Source organism: Misgurnus anguillicaudatus, chromosome 9, assembly GCF_027580225.2.
Source record: "Misgurnus anguillicaudatus chromosome 9, ASM2758022v2, whole genome shotgun sequence".
Lineage (NCBI taxonomy): Eukaryota > Metazoa > Chordata > Actinopteri > Cypriniformes > Cobitidae > Misgurnus > Misgurnus anguillicaudatus.
The window spans coordinates 36102554-36122921 of record NC_073345.2 but is presented as its reverse complement, the minus strand read 5'-3'; the positions used below and the strand labels follow the sequence as shown (position 1 = coordinate 36122921).

Below are 20368 nucleotides of genomic sequence, written 5' to 3'. Positions count from 1 at the left end.
TTTGTAAATATCAGACAATTCAGGGAAGATGTTGTAACATTTATTTTTTGTTTACATGTTGTCATTATTTTGTTACATTGATAGTGCAATATATTTTTTTAAGAAAATAAGAAGCTCAGATGACAATGCTGAAATAAATGGATTGGAAAATGTTTTAAAAACGATCAAATTCAGCGTGAGTTGAGTGAATGGTTAATGGGTAAAATCCTGTTTACTGAGGTTTGATCAATTAAAACTCTCTTAGTAATATTTACAGAAACACAACAGTGTTAGAGGTGAGGAGTTGTGGTAATGTCAGTGCATCATAATGAATGAATGAATTTGAGATATTGTGAGGAATACAGTACCATACATTCATGTTAATATCTTCTCTCAATACTGTAGTAATACTGTCCCAGATAAACATCGCTGACTATATATTGCATTTATTAACAACTTACAATATAAAGAAACATGAAATGTCAATGAAGTCATTTTAGACAGTAGTTGCATATAAAAGATTTGATCTCAATAGTCTCTTATGGTGCGTTCAAACCAGACTCGAATAAAGCATTAAACGCGAGTGATTTACATGTTAAGTCAATGCAAAGATGCGATAGACATCCTGCGGTCTGTTTGAGGCGGTGGGAATGACGACATTCACGCAAATAACTTGCAATTGAGCGTTTGACGTGCGTAACGTGTGATTCAAGCAAATCGCACGAGTTGAAAAATCTGAACTTTGGCAGATATTCACATCGCTTTAACCAATCAGGAGCTTGCTCTAGTAGTGACGTGATTATGGGGTAGCAAGCTGAGGCAGAAATATGAAACAACAACAGAGGACAAAATCATCATTGCTGTATGTGGACACCTGTACGACACAAACTTCAAATTCAAGAACCTTTCAAGGACTAATACCCTCAAATTCAAGGACTAAATGTGGGGACACATTTCAAGTGAGATCAAGGTTACATCGTTTTACTTTTTAAAATACATTGTTACAGTGCGTCACTGCGGTGACACTTTGGAGACGCCTCCAGGGGTAAGTGCGTCTGAATGTGTATATCAAATTCAACCAATGATGAGGCTTAATGACAAAGACAGGGTGACGCGGGAGTCAGGAAGTATATCGCTATCTGAAATATTGCCAAAGACGGCGTTACAGGGACGCAGGAAGTATGACAAGGGAGACGCAGCGTCTCGTTCCCTTCTCAGGGAACAACAGTTACATACGTAACCCGAGACGTTTTCATGTGTCAAACACAACTATGCAAAAAAGCATTTTGGTATGAATCAACAGTTTAGCACGTGTGCTTAAAAGGAAATTTAAATATAATGATATTATCCTACACTACACAGGGAATAATATGGATTTTTTCCAGAAAACTTCTTGCATAAAATAGATTCAAGCACTTTCAATGACCTGTATCTATGTATGTATATTTTCAAAAACTATCCCGGTGCCTTGAACCCCCCCCACCAGATTCACAAACTTTCAAGGATTTCAAGGACCCGTGGGAACCCTGTTTATAGAAACAGGAATAAAAAGGATCTTGGAAGAAAATGAGCGAGTGATCGGACAATCTGGTCAGTTTTAAAAAAAACGCTCTTTACTCAATTTGAGCTATATATACAATACACACACATTGAGACTACAAGCTAGCTAAAGCCGGCAAATTGAGTGTATTCACGTCTGAATTTCACGCGCAAATGAAGCGAGTTAACTCAAAATGTTCAAGCGTCCAACTACGCACGAATAGTGTGATTTATTTGTTCCATTCACGTCTGATGTAAACACACAGTTATGGTGAGATGTATAGTTTGAGAACTTGTATATCAAACTTTTATAGTTAAAATGTTACAGATGCATTTGAGGAGTTAATGCTTTTACATCAAAGAAGAAAACTTTACATGACAAAACAAATAAAAAAAATCTACATCATGGCACCAAATCATGTGTAGTGAGAATCTGCACAGCAGCAGAATATAAACATGAATTTAGTGATTTTCAAACACCGGCTCATAAGTTACACTCGTATAAAGCAGAATAAATGTTGCATTAGTTTTGAAATGATTTTCTAGACACTTAGAGACTCGTATAAGAACATTATTAGATCTGTGATGTTTAACATGTTGAATCACAACAATGTCCACATAAAACTGTAAAATAAGCCTGTTTGACTTGGTTCAGTTTATAAAACACATTTAAAAGAACTTCATTGATGGCAAATCTGACACTTGACCAGGTGACACCAGTCAAACTTTTGACTTTGATTTGTGTGATGGCTGAACTGAAGCCCAAACTCTTGCTGTGTGTGCTGTGAAATCTACCTTAAAGTCTACAGAAATGTGAGTCGTGGTGATGTTGAGCTGTTTCTCGTGGAGTTTATGATGAGATCAGGGGCTGACGTTCATCTGCTGAGCTCTGACAAATCAAATGAGACATGAAACATATGAGACGTCTGCTCCTGACATGAAACATACACCTTATATATCACTCTCAAACAATCCAATCCCAGAATGCATTGCATTGAGCTACAAAAACCCATCCAATATGGTGGATGAAACAAAAAGAATGCTGAATAAATAATGATTCAGTGATGAAAATGTAAATCTGAACTTTAAAAAAATATTTAAACACACAACTGGAATAAATTTCACATCAGAGACGATTACTTTCTGACATTTAATTGGTAAACAGCATCTGTGGTGTGATTGAAAAGGAAGTGATATCGCAAACACATTTATGCCGCTCTCACACAGGAATTACTATAAATAACCAGCATTAGTTTACAAGAATGACTTTTAGCAGATACCCAGAAATACAAAAATGTGCAACAACGTTACGTCTTTTATCAGTAAGATATCATTCACATATTAGTACCAAACACCAGTAAACTCTGTCAGAGAGCGGACGTTTCCACTAAACCCCTGCGGCGAGGTCAATGTTGGGTTATGACCTTATATCCGCAGTCTTTATTTTTGTTTAAAATATTTTTACTTCTGTGGCAAACGCTGACAGTCGTGCACAGTTACAACACTGTGTAGATGACTTCAAACATTAATGTCTAAACATAAAACTTCACAGAGTGTGTGCAAAGGACCTGAGCATTTCAGCAAACTGTTTTAAATAACTCTGGTGAAGAGATTTGGCCAATTTAGCACTTGATGTGTGTTTGATGTTAGGCCTACCAGCGTGTGAAAAGAAACTTCTGTAAACAGTGCATGAGGTAAATGTGTCATCTGTGTCAGAACGTTATGATTGGTGTGTACTGACATCATCCATGCTCATACCGGTTATCCTATCCTATCCTGTTCACACATAGCATTGTAACAGTATATTACTTGTACAGGGTTCCCACATCTTAGTTTACTTCAAATTCAAGAACCTTTCAAGGACTAATACCCTCAAATTCAAGGACTAAATGTGGGGACACATTTTAAGTGAGAGCAAGGTTACATCTTGTTACCTTTTAAGATACATTGTTACAGTTCCCTTTCGAGGGAACTCGCGCTGCGTCACTGCGGTGACATTTTGGGGACGCCTCCAGGGGTAAGTGCGCCTGAATGTGTATATCAAATTCAACCAATGGTGAGGCTTAACAACAAAGACAGGGTGACGCGGGAGTCAGGAAGTATATCACTATCTGAAATATTCCCAATGATGGCGTTACAGGGACACAGGAATTATGGCAAGGGAGACGCAGCGTCCCGTTCCCTTCTCAGGGAACAACAGTTACATACGTAACCCGAGACATTTTCATGTGTCAAACACAATTATGCAAAAAAGCATTTTGGTATGAATCAACATTCACATACAGAAGATATAAACATTTAAAGTGAACAGTTTAGCACGTGTGCTTAAAAAGTCTAGAATTTTTATGATATTATCCTACACTACACAGGGAATAATATGGATTTTTTTCCAGAAAACTTCTTGCATAAAATAGATTTAAGCACTTTTAATGACCTGTATCTATGTATGTATATTTTCAAAAAATTTCCCAGGGCCTTGAATATTTTCCCCCAGATTCACAAACTTTCAAGGATTTCAAGGACCCGTGGGAACCCTGTATTAGTATTTAAGTTCACACATGATCTCAGTAAAGACTGTATGTGTGAAAGCAGTTCTAGACTCACCTCTGGGACTTTCTGTTTGCATATGATCACTATGAAGACCACACCCAGTAAGATGCCAAGAGCAATCACGATGAAGGGGACATTGATGACAACTTCAGCCTCAGTAATAACCACTTTCAGCTTTTTCGCAGATTCTTCATCAATAACAACACTCTGAGAAACACAACAGAGAAGAACAGAGACACAGAAATGTCAACACTTTCTCACATTTAATGTTTGGGGTGTCTGAAATGTATGAACCAGTGGCGGCCGGTGACTTATTTTCCGAGGGCCGCAAATTAAAAATATGTGTTTGTTGTGTCATGTGAACCTATGTGCAATGCATCATGTCAAAATACGAGCCTGCTGCACATGCGTCGAAAGGGTTTATGATGAAAGAGAGGTTTAAAAAAGACACTAACTTAACACTAAACATTACACATGAGATTTAGAGAGTATCTGGTAAACGTGAGTGTCTCTTTTATCATAAACCCCTTTGAAGCGTCTGGAGCAGATATGTATTCTGACATGACACGTGATGCACATAAGTTTAAATGACGCAATAAACCAGGGGCGTCAGTTTGTGTTGAAAAGTGGTGGGGACACAAGATCAGATGAAAAAACATTACAGCAGGACGGGAAAAATATTGAATAACGGCGCATCAAAAATGGGCATAGCGTATGCTAGTCAACAACACGAAAATACTCAGCAGAAAATCCTCAACAATGTCGACTGCACATGCAACAGTCCCTACAACACCAGCTCAACAGAACAGTGCCAAAGCACCATAATGTGTAAAACAGCAGCACGTTAAGTCAATGATTAGAATGAAATTCATTACATATGTAAAAGAAAACACACCATAAGCATACAACAACACAACATATGTGACCCTGGACCAATAAACCAGTCATAAACTGAAAAAAAAAAAAAAAAACTTCCTTACTTGTTGTCTTGTTTTCAGTTGAAATATCTAAAAATGATCTGCTAATGGGGTGAGAAAAGTTTGCTTAAATTGAATTCACTTAAATTTTATTTATTTTTTTTGTCAAAAAACTAGACTTATTTTCTTAAGTCATTTTGTTCATCAAGAAAAAGCATCTGAATTTAAATTTTTTTATATTTATACTGAAAATAAGACAAAAATACTAAGTAAGAAAGTCAGTTTTTGCAGTGTAAGTTGCACAGGTATCGCTTGATTTTTCAGAACATTTTAACCAAATGCTTTAAAAAAGTGGTGGGGACAAAATCAGCCATTTCAAAAAGTGGTGGGTACATGTCCCCAGCGTAAATGACACCTATGCACTAAACACATATTTTGACATGACACATTTCTTATCGTAAGCCTTCGAAGAAGAAGTCACCAACCGCCATTGGTATGAACTTAAAAAAAACCTTATTTACGAACTTGACCAAATATTAAGATCTGAAGTTGAATCTTTCACGGTTAAGATTAGTGAAACTTGACTTAAGTGTCTAAGAGCTCCTACACCGTTTGGGTTATCAGCTTGTGTTGAGTCGGCTCAGTTTAACCGTGTCAAAGTAAGTTGCTATGATGATTTGGATCTGTTCACCATAACCTCCAGTAATGTCAGACAGGGTCAGACAGTTTTTAATGTGCAATCTTTATCAGACGAGTGGGTATGTGACATTTATTACCAATAACCAAACTCATACAGTATTAGTCAACCAAACTGATGCAATCACAAATCTCTCTTTAGAAATGTCTCTCGCTCTCTTCCAGCTTGATTTGTTAAATATAATTACAAAACAGATTGGATTTTACTCTTAATAAACATTTGTGTCCTCTACAGTACTGAGCTGTATAGCAGTAAAGATCTCAAAGTCTTGCGAAGAAACATCTGCTAACTTCAGCTTCAGACTACACAAACAAAAGATGAAGGTCCAGGAAGAGACTCCTCTATTGAAGTCAAATCTAAACTTTAAATAGCTGCAAATATCTGTCTGGACTGAAAAATAACATGGTTTACTCGTGTGACATAATCTTGTTACATGCAGAAGTCTTGAGGAGAATCTGGTTCAGATTTACTACGGTAAACACTCACAACTGACTGACTGGCCTACACAATACTATACACTTTACTTATACTACTGTGAATATAGAAACATTACTATATTAACTACAGGTTAACAGGCCTTTAAAGGGATAATTCATCCAAAACTGACAATTCTGTCATCGTTTACTCTCCCAGCCAAGTAATCACATTCCCATAATAGAAAAAAATACAATGTTAAAATACTACAGCTGTCAAAAGATTTGTGTTTGCACTGTGTTATTATTTTGTACATGCATGTATTTAAGAAACATTTACATGTTTTACACGCATGCACGCACGCACACATATATATACACACATATACATAATTGTTTTCTTAAATACATGCATGTGTGTGTGTGTGTATTCATATACGCATAATAATTATACACACACAAAAAATTTTATGCAAACACAAATTTTGTATGCGATTCATACCGATTAAACCTACAATGGAGGACGATGTGATTCCAACACCATTTGGTTACAAATACTGTATCTTCATTTGTGTTTAACAAAGTTTTTTTATATTTACAATTTTACATCAACTTTATACAAGTTTGCAAGAATTTGAGGCTGAGAAACTGCAGACAATGTCATTTTTGGGTGAACTATCCCTTTAACTTTTTTCAACTTTCTAATGAACATCACATTTATTTATAAATGATTTCTGGATGTGCAAACACTAAAACACTTGAAAGGATTTGGAGAAATAGCCTCATTACTTTTTGAAATTTTACCTCATTAATGTACATCACTGGATACACCAACGTCATGATATTTGCTGTTTGACTGTAAAGAAACAAAAAAGATTGTGGATACATGTTGTCAAGTTAAGAGAAGTTTGTGAAGCAACCACAACCACAAAAAAATTCACAGACTCACAGCTGTCATGAAGGGTTGTGCCAAAAATAGCTATATAGACCAAAACACTTTTTGTACCAGGCTGTAAACATAACTTTCTGCTGTGAAGTTGGGCATTTTAACATGGAGGTCTATGAGGATTGACTCCTTTTTGGTGCCTCTAGTGGCCAGTCGATGAATTACAATTTAAATCACTTCTGTGTTGGCTTCACCAGAGAGGTCGTGAGGTTGCCCCTTATTACGCACACACAAACACACACAAAGATTGGGAAGTTCATCTCTGTGTGACTGATGATAATTATAGCGTTGGGAAGATGTTTTCCGTTCACACACTGATTTATCTGCAGTGTGACGGCTTGACGCTCAGATATATCAAACTTCACATCACAAGCCAAGAAACTGTCGGGTCAAGTGGGAAATTTGGCAGCGTTGTTTCTTCTGCGACATCACAGGACCACCTGACCTGTACACATGCTGAAATAATGAGCTCAACATGTAGCTGTCAATCACACTGGAGCTGCTGCAGGTCAGAGGTCAAGAGACTGATTTAACCCTCCGCTGTACATTAAACAAACAAAAACACATCGAATCCTAACAAACTTGTAATAAAAATTCTTGTTTACCACACAAACATACTGCTGAAGAACAAAGTCCAAAGAAATAAAAGCAACAGAAAGAGATCAGATCAACCTGACTCTGACTCTGACTGATAAATCATGTCAGATAATCAGACTGCATACACCAGTGTCTGATATATATATACACAGATTCTCTTTAGAAACATATAAATAGGGCTGCATATTGATTAATCGCAACTAAAAGTTTTTGTTTACATCATAAAAATGTGTGTGTATTGTATGTAATAATTATATATAAATATAGCTGCAAGCAGCAATTACCGAGGTCAAGTCAAATATGGCAAAGAAGAAAGTAAAGTTGAGATTGCATGAGCAGTTTAAAGAACTAGGAAAAACTCTTAATTTCAGATGAAATAATAGTTATATATATATATATATGTAAGGGATAATGTAGAGGCAGCCGGTAGTTATTGGGAAATAAGCCCCGACAGTGTGATCAGGACCCGACGCGAAGCGGAGGGTCTTGTATCACACTGTCGGGGCTTATTTCCCAATAACTACCGGCTGCCTCTACATTATCCCGCTTATTACATGGCTACTTGCCACATAAGAAAAAAAAACTGGACATGAATATGAATTTGAAACATTTTATTGGCATATTTGTTTTAAATTAACATTTTTATCCTTCCGCGAAACTTTGCACAGATGCATAAAATGATCGTAATACCTTATAAAGATCCTCTGCTTCATACTTGTCTCCGTTTTTTCTCTTTGAGAAGTTTTAATCCCCATTCTGTATTTTTTTGTGTGTGATGGCTTCGTAGCTGTCATGCTCTATTTTGTCAAGTTCAGTCTCAGTAAGCTGTCTGTCTCTTGTCGTGGTTGTCGAGTGTTTGTCACAAGATGGCGCCACACAGACAGTAATCTTTATTGATCTTTATTGGCGCGGAGCGATATTACTCGTGCAAGTAGTCCGGCTATGCGTTATTATTTTGGAGCGGTTATTATTCGAAAAGAACGAACCTGCAAATGTCTCAACTGACCAATCAGAATCAAGCATTCCAGAGAGCCGTGTAATAAATATATATAACCACACACACATGCATGTTGACAAGAAATATTGACATGTGTATATACATTTTTATACTTATATATAATTTATATTAGAAATAAATAGGATTACTTAAAAAATTAATTTTTTTCTTAATAAATTAGACATGAATGAGTGCCGGCATGTCATGTGAGATAAGGAAATGCATACTTGAAAATGTATACAGGGTTCCCACACCTCAGTTAACTTCAAATTCAAGGACTAAATGTGGGGACACATTTCATGTAAGAGCAAGGTTACATCGTGTTACCTTTTAAGATACATTGTTACACTTCCCTTTCGAGGGGACACTTTGGGGACATGTGTCAAACACAACTATGCAAAAAGCATTTTGGTATGAATCAACATTCGCATAAACCAGTTTAATTCGCTTACCCGTTCACATACCCCAATAGTATATATATATATATATATATATATATATATCTATCTCTCTCAGGGTTTTATCTCCTCCTAGGAGTTTTCCCCCTCGACGAGCCAGGAGGGTTTTTCTCCTAGGTTTTTTTTTTCATTCGCTGGCGAGTCAGCGACCTTTTGCTTAACTTACTACTTTACTGTATACGTTACATTTATAGATGTAGGAAAAGCATAGAAAAGCGAGGTAGTAGTAATGTAAAGTTGCTTTGAAACAATTAACAATTGTGAAAAGCGCTATAAAAATAAAATTGAATTGAATAAAAAAATACAGAAGATATAAGCATTTAAAGTGAACCGTTTAGCACGTGTGTTTAAAAAATCTAGAATTTTTATGATATTATCCTACACTACACAGGGAATAATATGGATTTTTTCCAGAAAACTTCTTGCATAAAACTGATTTATGCATTTTAAATGACCTGTATCTATGTATGTATATTTTCAAAAACTTCCCAGGGCCTTGAATTATTTCCCCCAGATTCACAAACTTTCAAGGATTTCAAGGACTCGTGGGAACCATGTTTATAGCATTCATTACAAAACTCAACTATCGGGGGTACTATAGGCTAATAATGGAGAGGTCGAGGCTTTGGAACACAGACAAAAGGAAATAAAAAAATTATTTGCACTATTATTTCCTTTTTTTTTTTTTACAACAGTTACCTTTGAAAATAAAACTGCTTTAGATATATATTGATATAATAAACAGAGTAATGTTTGCTTATTTTTGATTGCAAGTTTAATTGTAATATAACACAGCAACATTTACATTCAGCCCTCAGCCATCAGTCAGGTTTGATTTTTGGCCCTTGGTAGAAAAACGTTTGGGCATCACTGATCTAGATGAAATCTGAGTTCTCGTTTGTGTATGATGATGATTTGTGTGAACAGCTCACATTGATGTTTAACACTAACAAACACTAGTAATGATACACTAACTGAAGTTAATACTCTCAGCTGAGATCTGTGATGTTTAAACCAGTGTTAACCAAAAGCCCCCCATCATATTGACCATCTCTCTCTCTCTCTATCTCTCTCTGTGTCCAAAGTATCTCAGGCCAGACAGAATCTGAGTACTTTTTTGCACAATTTAAAAAGATATTAGAGAATTTAAGCTGTTAATATTACAAAATTGCAACTAAAATAATTATATTTTTAAGGCTCACAATAAAAATGAATACACCAAACCAATGAGTCCTCTGAATTAAACTGGACCAACATGACTCAGATAATGTGCATGTCGAAATAGAAATATATTTTGTATATAAAATGACAAATATAATTGTTTATACTAGTGTTATATAAAAAAGCTTGTGTTAATACGTTCTTATTATGAATTAAGCATGTATCCAGATAATTTCATCATTTTGACAAAGCAACGTAAACTTTATATTAAACATAACAAGGACATGTGTAATGGATGATTGCTGGTATATTTCAGTTTTTTGTTACCTGTAATAGCTGAAACAGTCTGAATCATGTTTATCATAAAGCTCAAAGGTAAAGTTAAGTGTGCAGTAATTCTGCCAGATCATTACTGGAATGATAAGATCATATAATACACACATATATATGACCTGCAATCTACCAGAGTATTGAGATATTTACTGAGAGAGATCCAGATGATTACAGTATATCCCATACAACAGATCAAAGGCCACCGTGCGTTATATCACCATTACATACTGCTACCTGTCTCATTATAAACAGGTCACCTGTCTGAAGGTCCCTCACCTGAATGCAGAGATCTTCTCCAGATAGACATTCACCTGAAGACGCTTCGCAGCCTGAAGTAAAAGTCCAGTGAGCTGAGGACACAAACACAAACGCACGCACACACACACACACACACACACACATCCATGTTATTACCATTTATTATGGTAATGTGAGACTTTATCTAATGTAAATGTTAAACACTACCACCTGAAATGATGTATGAATTAGGGTTGTGCAATTAATCATTAAAACAATTATTGTGTGATTAAAATATAAATTGTGTGCTGCTGGACCGATGTGTTTGTAAGGCATTTTGAAGGCACTACTGCTTTGACACATGTAGTTTATTGCAACGTTTACTTCATAAAAAGATTAAATAAATGCATGTTTTCAAAGTCACGGAGTAATCGTGTTAAATAATTATGATTTTGATAATTGAGCAGCCCTAATATGAATCCTGTGGATGAGAATGGCTTATCAGTCAGATGATAAAACTCAAGACAGACTGACAGACACATGTTATGATCACAGTGATCAGACACAGTCAACATCTCATATTAGCTGATCTGTCTCTCTGGGTTTGTATTAACTTTACCTAATAAATAACTAATAAATCTTAACAGCAGCACAATGACGCCATCTGCTGGAGTTAAAGTTCAAACGCAATGTATTTGTGCTTCACACACAGTTGCTGTATTAAGATCTTAAAGGGTCATGAAATACTAAACATTATAATCTGAGATGTTAACAGTGGTGGTTGTGTTGCACATCATTAAAGGTAATGTTAGCATTTGTTGAAATCAACATCATGTGAACGTCACAGATTATTATAGTACATTAAATACTACATTTAGCAACCATTTCTCTCAGAAAAGCTGAACGAGAATTGAAGACTAGTGGACTTCGAACTTGGTTCAATCTCTTTAAATACAGTACTGTCATATTTCATCTATAACAGTTTTAAACTGAAAGTGAATTGTAGTATTCGTTATACAGTGCGGAGGCAACTGGTGCCGTCCTTCTTCTCACATCGTCCATGCCCCTTTAAGCAAAGATGTCAAGCCAATTCAGAACGGATACATTTTTTTAGACGGATTTTGCATGCAACCTCCAAATCAAAGAAGCACCCATTAATCTGTTACTTGTCTTTTTATCTGTTTAATATGCATCATATTATCAGTTCTGTCTTAAAAATAATTGCAATAAAATAAAAGTTAAAATAAACCTAAAGTGTAGATTACAGCATTAATGCTTTTGCAGTGTTGAACATTAAAATCAATCACGTGACTGTTGCTTATGTCATTTTCATTGTTTAAATACTTTATGCATTTAAAATTGCATTCATTTTATAGCATAACATAGTTGTTGTGCAAATGCATTAATTTCACATATTGAGCAGCTTTAAACAAGTCATTAAACTGAACGTATATAAACATAAATGCCACATATTAGATGTAACTTCTGCATGTCATTACTCTGATTGAATTAACTGATATACGGATTTGATATAAAAGTTGGTCAACACTTTTATTTTGGTATTTTTCACATGAAGGCAGCTGGGCTCAGATTCTTAGAAATATGAAATAATATTTCTTTTTTAATGTCGGTTTATGCACACATTTCTGTGAGCTGTGCAAAATAACCAGGTTTGCATGCACCCTCATAATGCGATTACACTTTACCTCATGTGAACACAATACTTTGATAGAAATAATGTGATTAAGCTCATAAGTATAATCGTATTAAAACAGGTGCTGTACACAATTTTTAAATGCAGTATGCGGCCTTGGCATGTAAGCTCTATAATCGCATCTATACCGCACTAACTGAAGTGTGTGTGTGTGTGTTTTTGTCACGCACCTTAAGTGTGAATTTGCTTTAAACTTGACATTAGGAAGTTTTTCTAAACTCTGTAAACACGACTCGCTGTCAGCAGAAACAGCTCAAATTACACGACAGCAGCGTATAAAACCATTACAGGTCTTTTTATCACAACACAAAAAACTAAATAAATCCATAAGAACGTGTTTGTCATTTAATGTAAGTAAATTAAAACAGTGGACAGTAAATGTGAGTTCGGTTCATCACTGGGCTATGTGTGAATAATCAGAAAATATAAACTGCCTGTAAACAGGAGTGAAGAGGTTAATAACTCATGTAAACATTTTACTGCCATTAAGGCCTTACGTTGATTATTGTAAATAATGGCATTATGAGGGTGCATGTAAACGTAGTCAATGTGCCTCCTTGAAAATAATTGGTGCATGATGCCCCCGGTAATTCAAGTTAGGACTGGAGCAGAAAGAAGGGGGTTTCATGACCCTTTACAGATCAAATAAATGCTTGACTGTGATTTTGTCATATCAGAAACGTCACATCAATCTAAATCAAGCCTTAATTTCTCAGACTTAAGTGTGTAGTAACAGTGGACGTCTGAGGATTCAGGACATACCGGGTTTACATCAATGACTGTTTCATGTTCCTCCTTCCTGGGGTTCATTCCAAAAACATCCTGGACGTATTTGTCATCAGCCTGATAGAAATGAGGGGAGGACATGATGATGGGAGCTCCTGAGACGAGACACGGAGAGAGGTTATCATCCAATCATCTGCTCTGATACACACACATTTAAACACATAAACACTGATCTACCTTCTTTACACATGCTGACGTTGAGCAGACCAGAACTGAGACAGGTCCCGTTAGGAACACAGAACCCAGCGTTATCCGGGTTAATGGTGATATTGGCAAAAACCTCACTGGGAGGAACGAAGCGAAAGCCGGGGAGTCCTTGTACGCTCACGTCTGATTCATACACTGCATACAGAGATCTGTACACAAAGACAAATAAAACTCTGAGATTTTTATTTCATTTATTTTCATAAAATTGGCAAATGTTACTGACATAGAAGGTCAAGCAGAACATGACTGAGATTTTTGTACAAATCATGAAATGATTAAAATATCCTCTAAAGATAAAACACCAGAAAGAGTTTCAGGGTTCTGAAGTTAGATTTGTTTTGTAATGCGTTTAGAGATGATGAAAACAAAGTGACATGTGACCATCTGCTGTATTTAAACAACCAATGACCTACATACCAGACCTGACGACAGCCGCCAAACACTGTAACAAAAGTCAATAAAACTGCTCGATCAGACTTCTGATAAGATAATCTGTTGTATAAATCCATTAACATCACTCAATATGATCAATACCTGTTCAAAATCAAACCACTATAACTCATTTTAAAAACAAAAATCTAAGAGTATTTACTAAATGAAGAAGTCACGAGAGGTTTCTGTTTTTAAATTCTGTTGACCACAGCTATGTTTCAAGGTTAATTGTGACAACCAGCAAAGAACTAACATAACCTAACTACATGTAGGTCTTTGATGAAAAAAATCATGTGACTTTATTACTAAACGCTACACCTCAGCATTATAATATCAATAAAAATCAGAAAATCTATCCACCTTATTTGTGAATAGAGTGTGCCGCTTTGACTGGCCTGCTCATTCCCATTATGAAATCCAGAAAGACCGGCATCATTTGTTACATAATAGCTGGTACAAACACAGTAAATCTGTAGAAAACATTTGTTTTGACCATAATCCACACACAATGGCTGAATGTGTATGTGTTACATGTGCACCTATAATCTGTATCCACACATCCATCCAGTAAAACCTTTCATAGAAACTGACAGTGAACAATAAATACAACAGTTATGCTAAAAAATATGCTGATTTAGCTGGTCTATTTATTCTGCTATTATATATTATTACAAAAATGTGCTTACATTACAGAATAAATACGACATAAACTGCTTATTATTTAATGTTTATAATATTTCTTAATGTGTTTGCGCATAATTTTGTTATGTTTAAAATGTCTCTATCAAGCGATGTAATAATAGTTTTCATAAAACGAAGACAATACTGAATACATGTAGTAGTTTAATATGTTTATTATGATTTGTTTAAATAACTTACAATGTGTTGAATGAGACAGATACTGCTGCTGAATATCAGACTGCATGATAAGCTTGATGTGCCGCCATAGAAACTCAACAAATAAATTAAAAATTTGCTGTTAAAAAACATGAACTCTTGGTCTTTTTCATGTACAAAAACTCGATTTCCCACCGTACAGGTACTGGTATCAGCCTCTGTGCTTTTATAGTTGCACATTGAAGACCTGTCATCCCCAAGCAACAACACAAAATAATTGAATATATATCATAGTAAAAGTGACATGAACTTTAGCTTGGGTTTCCCCATGATAACTTGCGTGCAAATGTATTCATGCTGTAAGTCTAGCATGGAAACTATGGCTTTTTTCTCCTGAAATAGGGAACCAATCAAAGAATGGGGAGGGGGCAGCAAGACGATGATGACGTCTATGCGACACATCGATGCAGATTGTTTATCCAGCAGATGTGAAGTTACTTTTCAATGCAGCCTTAGATAGTGTTCTAAGTAGTTTTGAACGCAAGTTTATTTAAAAAAAGAGCAATTTTTTTGCGTTAAACAATTTCATATCAAGAAGGATGTTTGGATATGTCAAAACATGATTACCACAGAGTTTTATAGGACCAAACTGCTAGGCAGGTATCGTCGTCGACGAAGCACAATTAACTTATAAATGGTAAGTGGTATTTATTAACACCATATTGTCATTATGCCTGTACTGTGCTTGTCACAGTGCCACTAAAATGTGTTGTTTTTCAATACAATATACAGCTACCGGTTTAGTTGCATAGCTTTCAGCTGTGTTCACACGTACCGATAAAAGTTGTTTACCGGTATGTTTGAATTGATGTCGCTCTACATACGTCATCTGGTATAATTGAAACGATTGGCTATGAGCTACGTACAAACGCATTTGATAACCATCTTCGTAAACCATGCCTCAAATATGAGAAAATGAGCAGGCCACATGAACTTAGGAAATGAGGAAATTTCCTTTTTTATTTAAAACATAACAAAAGTACGCACCAACACATTAACTATTATAAGAACATACAGTTTATGTTGTATATATTCTGTACTGTAAGCTCATTTTTGTAGTAATATGTAATAGCTGAATAAATAAAATAGATAAAACCAGCAAGCATATTTTTATCAGCATAATATTAGTTGTTTTTAAACAATTATTGTATTTATTGTTTACTGCCGTTTCTATGAAAGTTTTTTGATGTGTGGATACAGATCACGGGTGCACGTGCGCCACACACACAGTCAGCTCCCGTGCGTAGACTATGATCAAAACAAATGTTTTGTTTTGTACCAGCTACTATGTCAACCCCTAACTGCACAAATGATGCCGGTCTTTCTGGTTTTCATAATAAACATTAACAATCCAGTTAAACGGCACACCCGTGTCCCTCATAATATCATCTGATAATAATCAAATTATGTATCAGACCACTTCATCAGTTCATCCTCCGACAGGTGTAGTAAATATTTACCATAACGGTTTTAACTGGTGGAATACTCGCACAATACAGGAAAAAGTTACTTACTTCCACGTTCCAAAATAATATGGATATAGTAGCTTTAACTTTTCCATGATCTACTGTTTACTGTTAATCTCCTACCTGCAGAGATCAGAAGAAAATATGTAGAGTTTCTCCGTCTTAGTGATGATTGGATGAAAAGAGGCTCCATCAGTTCCATTGATCATGTTACAGGAATCAGTGCTCCACCAGTTTAATGAACTAACAAACACAGAATAGAGATGATCAGTCCAAACTATTCATGAACACCACAGATGATCTGCTGACGGTACCTCTGTCCGTTCCACTTGTCTATACGAGCGAAATCCTTATAGTTCTGCGTCCCCGTCAAAAACTCATAATCTCCATCACTGGTGCCGTTTTTCTGAAACACATTAAATAAACTAACTCTTAATAACAAAGTAAATGTGCGCTGTCAGCACTGAATCCACGCCCACTCACGAAAAAAAGCAGCCGTCTTTATCAACTTTTAAATAACGCTACAACCTAAATGGATGCTCGCGATTGTGTTAGGGGCGGGGCCATGCACGGTGCCTCCAGTGTGTCATCGAGACACCGTTTTAGCCCCGCCCAAATAATCCTTAAAGGAATAGTCCATTTTCTTAAAAGAAAAATCCTGATAATTTACTCACCACCATCTCATCCAAAATGTTGATGTTTTTCTTTGTTCAGTCAAGAAGAAATTATGTTTTTTGAGGAAAACATTGCAGGATTTTTCTCATTTTAATGGACTTTAATAGACAACAACAATTTATACTTAACTAAACACTTAACAGTTTTTTTCAACAGAGTTTCAAAGGACTATAACGATCCCAAACGAGACATAAGGGTCTTATCTAGCGAAACGATTGTCTTTTGTGACAAGAAAAATAAAAAACGCGCACCCCTAAACCACAACCTCTCGTCCAGGTCCGGTCCCGTGATATGCCCGCACGACCTCACGCAAATGTGTAGTGACGTAGGGAGGTCACGTGTTACATATATAAAACGCACATATGTGTACCATTTTAAACAATAAACTGACACAAAGACATTAATTAGTATCACTCGACATACAACAACGTAGGAACGGTCCTCTTTCAACACACTTGTTAACACTGGGGTGGAGTTTCGCGTTCGTCCTCTCTTGACGTCATGACGTATTGCGTGAGGTCACGCTGGCGCTTTCAGGACCAGATCTAGACGAGAAATTGTAGTTTAAAAGTGTATATTTGTTATTTTTCTTGTCAAAAATGACAATCGTTTTGCTAGATAAGACCCTTATGCCTCGTTTGGGATGTTTATAGTCCTTTGAAACTCTGTTGAAAAAAACTGTTAAGTGTTGAGTTAAGTGTTAATTGTTGGAATCTATTAAAGTCCATTAAAATGAGAAAAATCCTGCAATGTTTTCCTCAAAAAACATAATTTCTTCTCGACTGAACAAAGAAAGACATCAACATTTTGGATGACATGGTGGTGAGTAAATTATCTGGATTTTTCTTTTAAGAAAATTGACTATTCCTTTAACACCAAAATGTGGTAAACTATTTGACGGCGTAACCGTCTTCGTAATGTGTTTCAGCTATACATTTCGAGCATGTATAATGTGTGCAGAAACAATTCTCTGAAGTGACTTTACATGGACTTTAAATCTTCATAAATATAGAAATAATACAGATTTAATACTAAACAGAGCGGTTTTCTCAAACATTAGATTACAACAACAAGTGCGTGTAATTTATATTGTAAACACAGATAAATGCCTCAGCTTTAGATCTACAGATACATGATAGTTCATCATGAGAGAGATGGTACCTTGTAAAAAAGTCCAAAGTTGTCATCTAGGGTTGGGACAAATTTCTTGAGATCTTTGAGCAGAGGGTCTTCATAACCCCAGAGCAGGTCACCCACCCGAAAAGTCCCAAACACACCGGTACCCTTCGATATCATCAAGTCATTGATAATTCGACTCAGGATGCTATCTTTAAATCTCTCCATCACTGTCTAACGTCAAAGACACACAGAAAACGAGTGTCATTATAACATAAAGCAGATACATTTCTTTTAATATCACATTAGACACAAATAAAGCTCAAGCCATAAGCTACTTATTATCAAGTGAAAATTTGTAGCTCCTTCACAATGTTTGTGTGTTTACTTTATTGTCAATTATGGTCTTCGGGTAAGTTATATGTGTTATTTTTGCATCAAAGTCATGAGAATTTGGGATAGAAACATGTTTAACCACATATGCTCTCATTTCTCTGCTCTTTTTCCAGTAGAGATATATTTCTCATAAGGAACTGTGATAATGTGGCATCTCACCACAGCAGGTATGTTGACGGTTCGGACGATGTCGTCCTCTGAGCCACTTGACATATTAGGCTCAAACACGTACGTCTTTGGATTGATGGCTGCCACTTTCGTTCCGTTATCCAAAAAGTTCACTTCCTCCATCGGTCGATACTCCCTGAAAAAACAGAAAAAGGAATTTCATGTTTATTCACATACAATCGCATGTCAATTTACAAACAGTAGATGTTTCATTCAGACACATAAATCCTGAAAGTGGATAGAATCAATGATCTTGAGGAACATCTGATGTCAGCAGATTCAGTGAGAAGGAAACATGCTCAGCGAAACCAGGTCATGTGACAAACCATCATGATACATCCAGAGAAATGACTATGACTAAGTTATTGAGTCAGTTATGATCTTTATCCTTATTACTACCTCAAGAGCAGATGCTCACCTGTATGTGTACGGTCCGATCTGTACGACGGAGGGTTTGGATCCGTCCAGAACCTCTGCAGGATTGGTCAGATTAAAAAAGTAAAACTGCATGTAAACCGGCGGTGGAGGGTTTTGCCAAACTGAGAAGGCGTCTGTTCCATTCACCAGAACGATTTCCTGTAAGTTAAAAAAGATTTGAGTCACTTTCATGAACTTATAGTTTAGTTTTCTGATTTGACTAAAAATCAGCCGGATGTTTGAATCAGTTCTGTATGATCTACTATACTACATCAACACTACGTCTATTATTGTATCTAGTGATAGACCGATATATTACAGTGGGCGATTTTTTTTCCTTTCGCATTAGCCAATAAACTTTTCGGTTTCTTTAAATTTGTTGTTCGTAATGAAAAGACATGCAGATGTAATACAGTAAAGGTCTGCAAACTCAGTTATCATTATTAACATGACATTACTGTTGTTATTCTCAGTCTTATTCAAACTCCACCGTGAGGTTTCAATTAATCCACAGAACATATTTCTTGTAAATATTTATATTATACACAGTTAATTTTTATTTAATTTCACCAAATTTCTGTTTGTCACTCATTTTACTTTAATTCTGTTATTGTAATATCATTCTAATATAGTATAGTAATTGATTTTTAATTATCTGTAAATAAATAAATAAATAAAATATCGGTCGACCACTAATTGCGTCACATTTACAGTAAGTTATCTGAAAACATTCAGGCATGTAATTTAAGTGTGATTTAAGAGTTTTTGGGTTCACTTCATATACATGCAGTTTATGATGAAAAATGTATGAAATGTCAGATTATTAACTATGATCCAGTGATGATATCGATACTTGCCTTGATATAAATACAATGACACTGCAAGATTCTTCAAAGTCTACATGATATTGCAAAAAGAGCTAATAATAATAATAATACATTTAAATGTATAAACTTTGTGAAAATGACATTTTAAACAGACACACAAATGTGAAGTTTATAAAGTAAGAGCAGTATAAATGTGTCACGGACCTTTTTTACCCTGTTGTTTATTAGGTTCTCAAAGACTCGTGACAGAACCATCGCGATCCCGCAGATTAACAGCAGAATAGACAGAACTCCCACAGTGTAAGTACAGCAGGACCTCATCATCATGACCCGGTTCTGTTCAGACGGCCAGATAGAAAAACTGAGCGGGGGACTGACAGTGTTTACATGCTTCGCGAACTCAACAAAAATCACGGTAGGCGTGTTGTATTCGTGCAGCCATG

General features: G+C 35.8%; 1 protein-coding gene across 1 annotated transcript; it reads right to left on the bottom strand.

Moving 5' to 3' along the window:
• Nucleotides 1-24: 24 nt before the first annotated feature.
• scarb2c (scavenger receptor class B, member 2c) lies at nucleotides 25-20347 on the bottom strand. Its single transcript, XM_055180651.2, has 12 exons — nucleotides 20130-20347; nucleotides 19100-19257; nucleotides 18673-18817; nucleotides 18163-18351; nucleotides 16641-16732; nucleotides 16450-16569; nucleotides 13502-13680; nucleotides 13301-13419; nucleotides 10864-10937; nucleotides 6900-6951; nucleotides 4123-4275; nucleotides 25-2407 (listed from the first exon to the last, which is right to left on the bottom strand). Exons 1-12 carry the CDS (start codon nucleotides 20250-20252, stop codon nucleotides 2369-2371), a joined length of 1443 nt encoding a protein of 480 aa, XP_055036626.2. The 5' UTR covers nucleotides 20253-20347; the 3' UTR covers nucleotides 25-2368.
• Between the last annotated feature and the right edge of the window lie 21 nt (nucleotides 20348-20368).

Bases quoted from the DNA above. Each gene is read 5' to 3' on its own strand.
- scarb2c (XM_055180651.2), bottom strand. From the start codon at position 20,252: ATGATGATGAGGTCCTGCTGTACTTACACTGTGGGAGTTCTGTCTATT. The intron at 13,420-13,501 runs GTAGATCAGTGT...GTCTCGTCTCAG, and splicing joins CGTCAGCATGTGTAAAGAAG to GAGCTCCCATCATCATGTCC. The intron at 4,276-6,899 runs GTAAAATTTCAA...TGTGTTTCTCAG, and splicing joins CAGTGATGTACATTAATGAG to AGTGTTGTTATTGATGAAGA.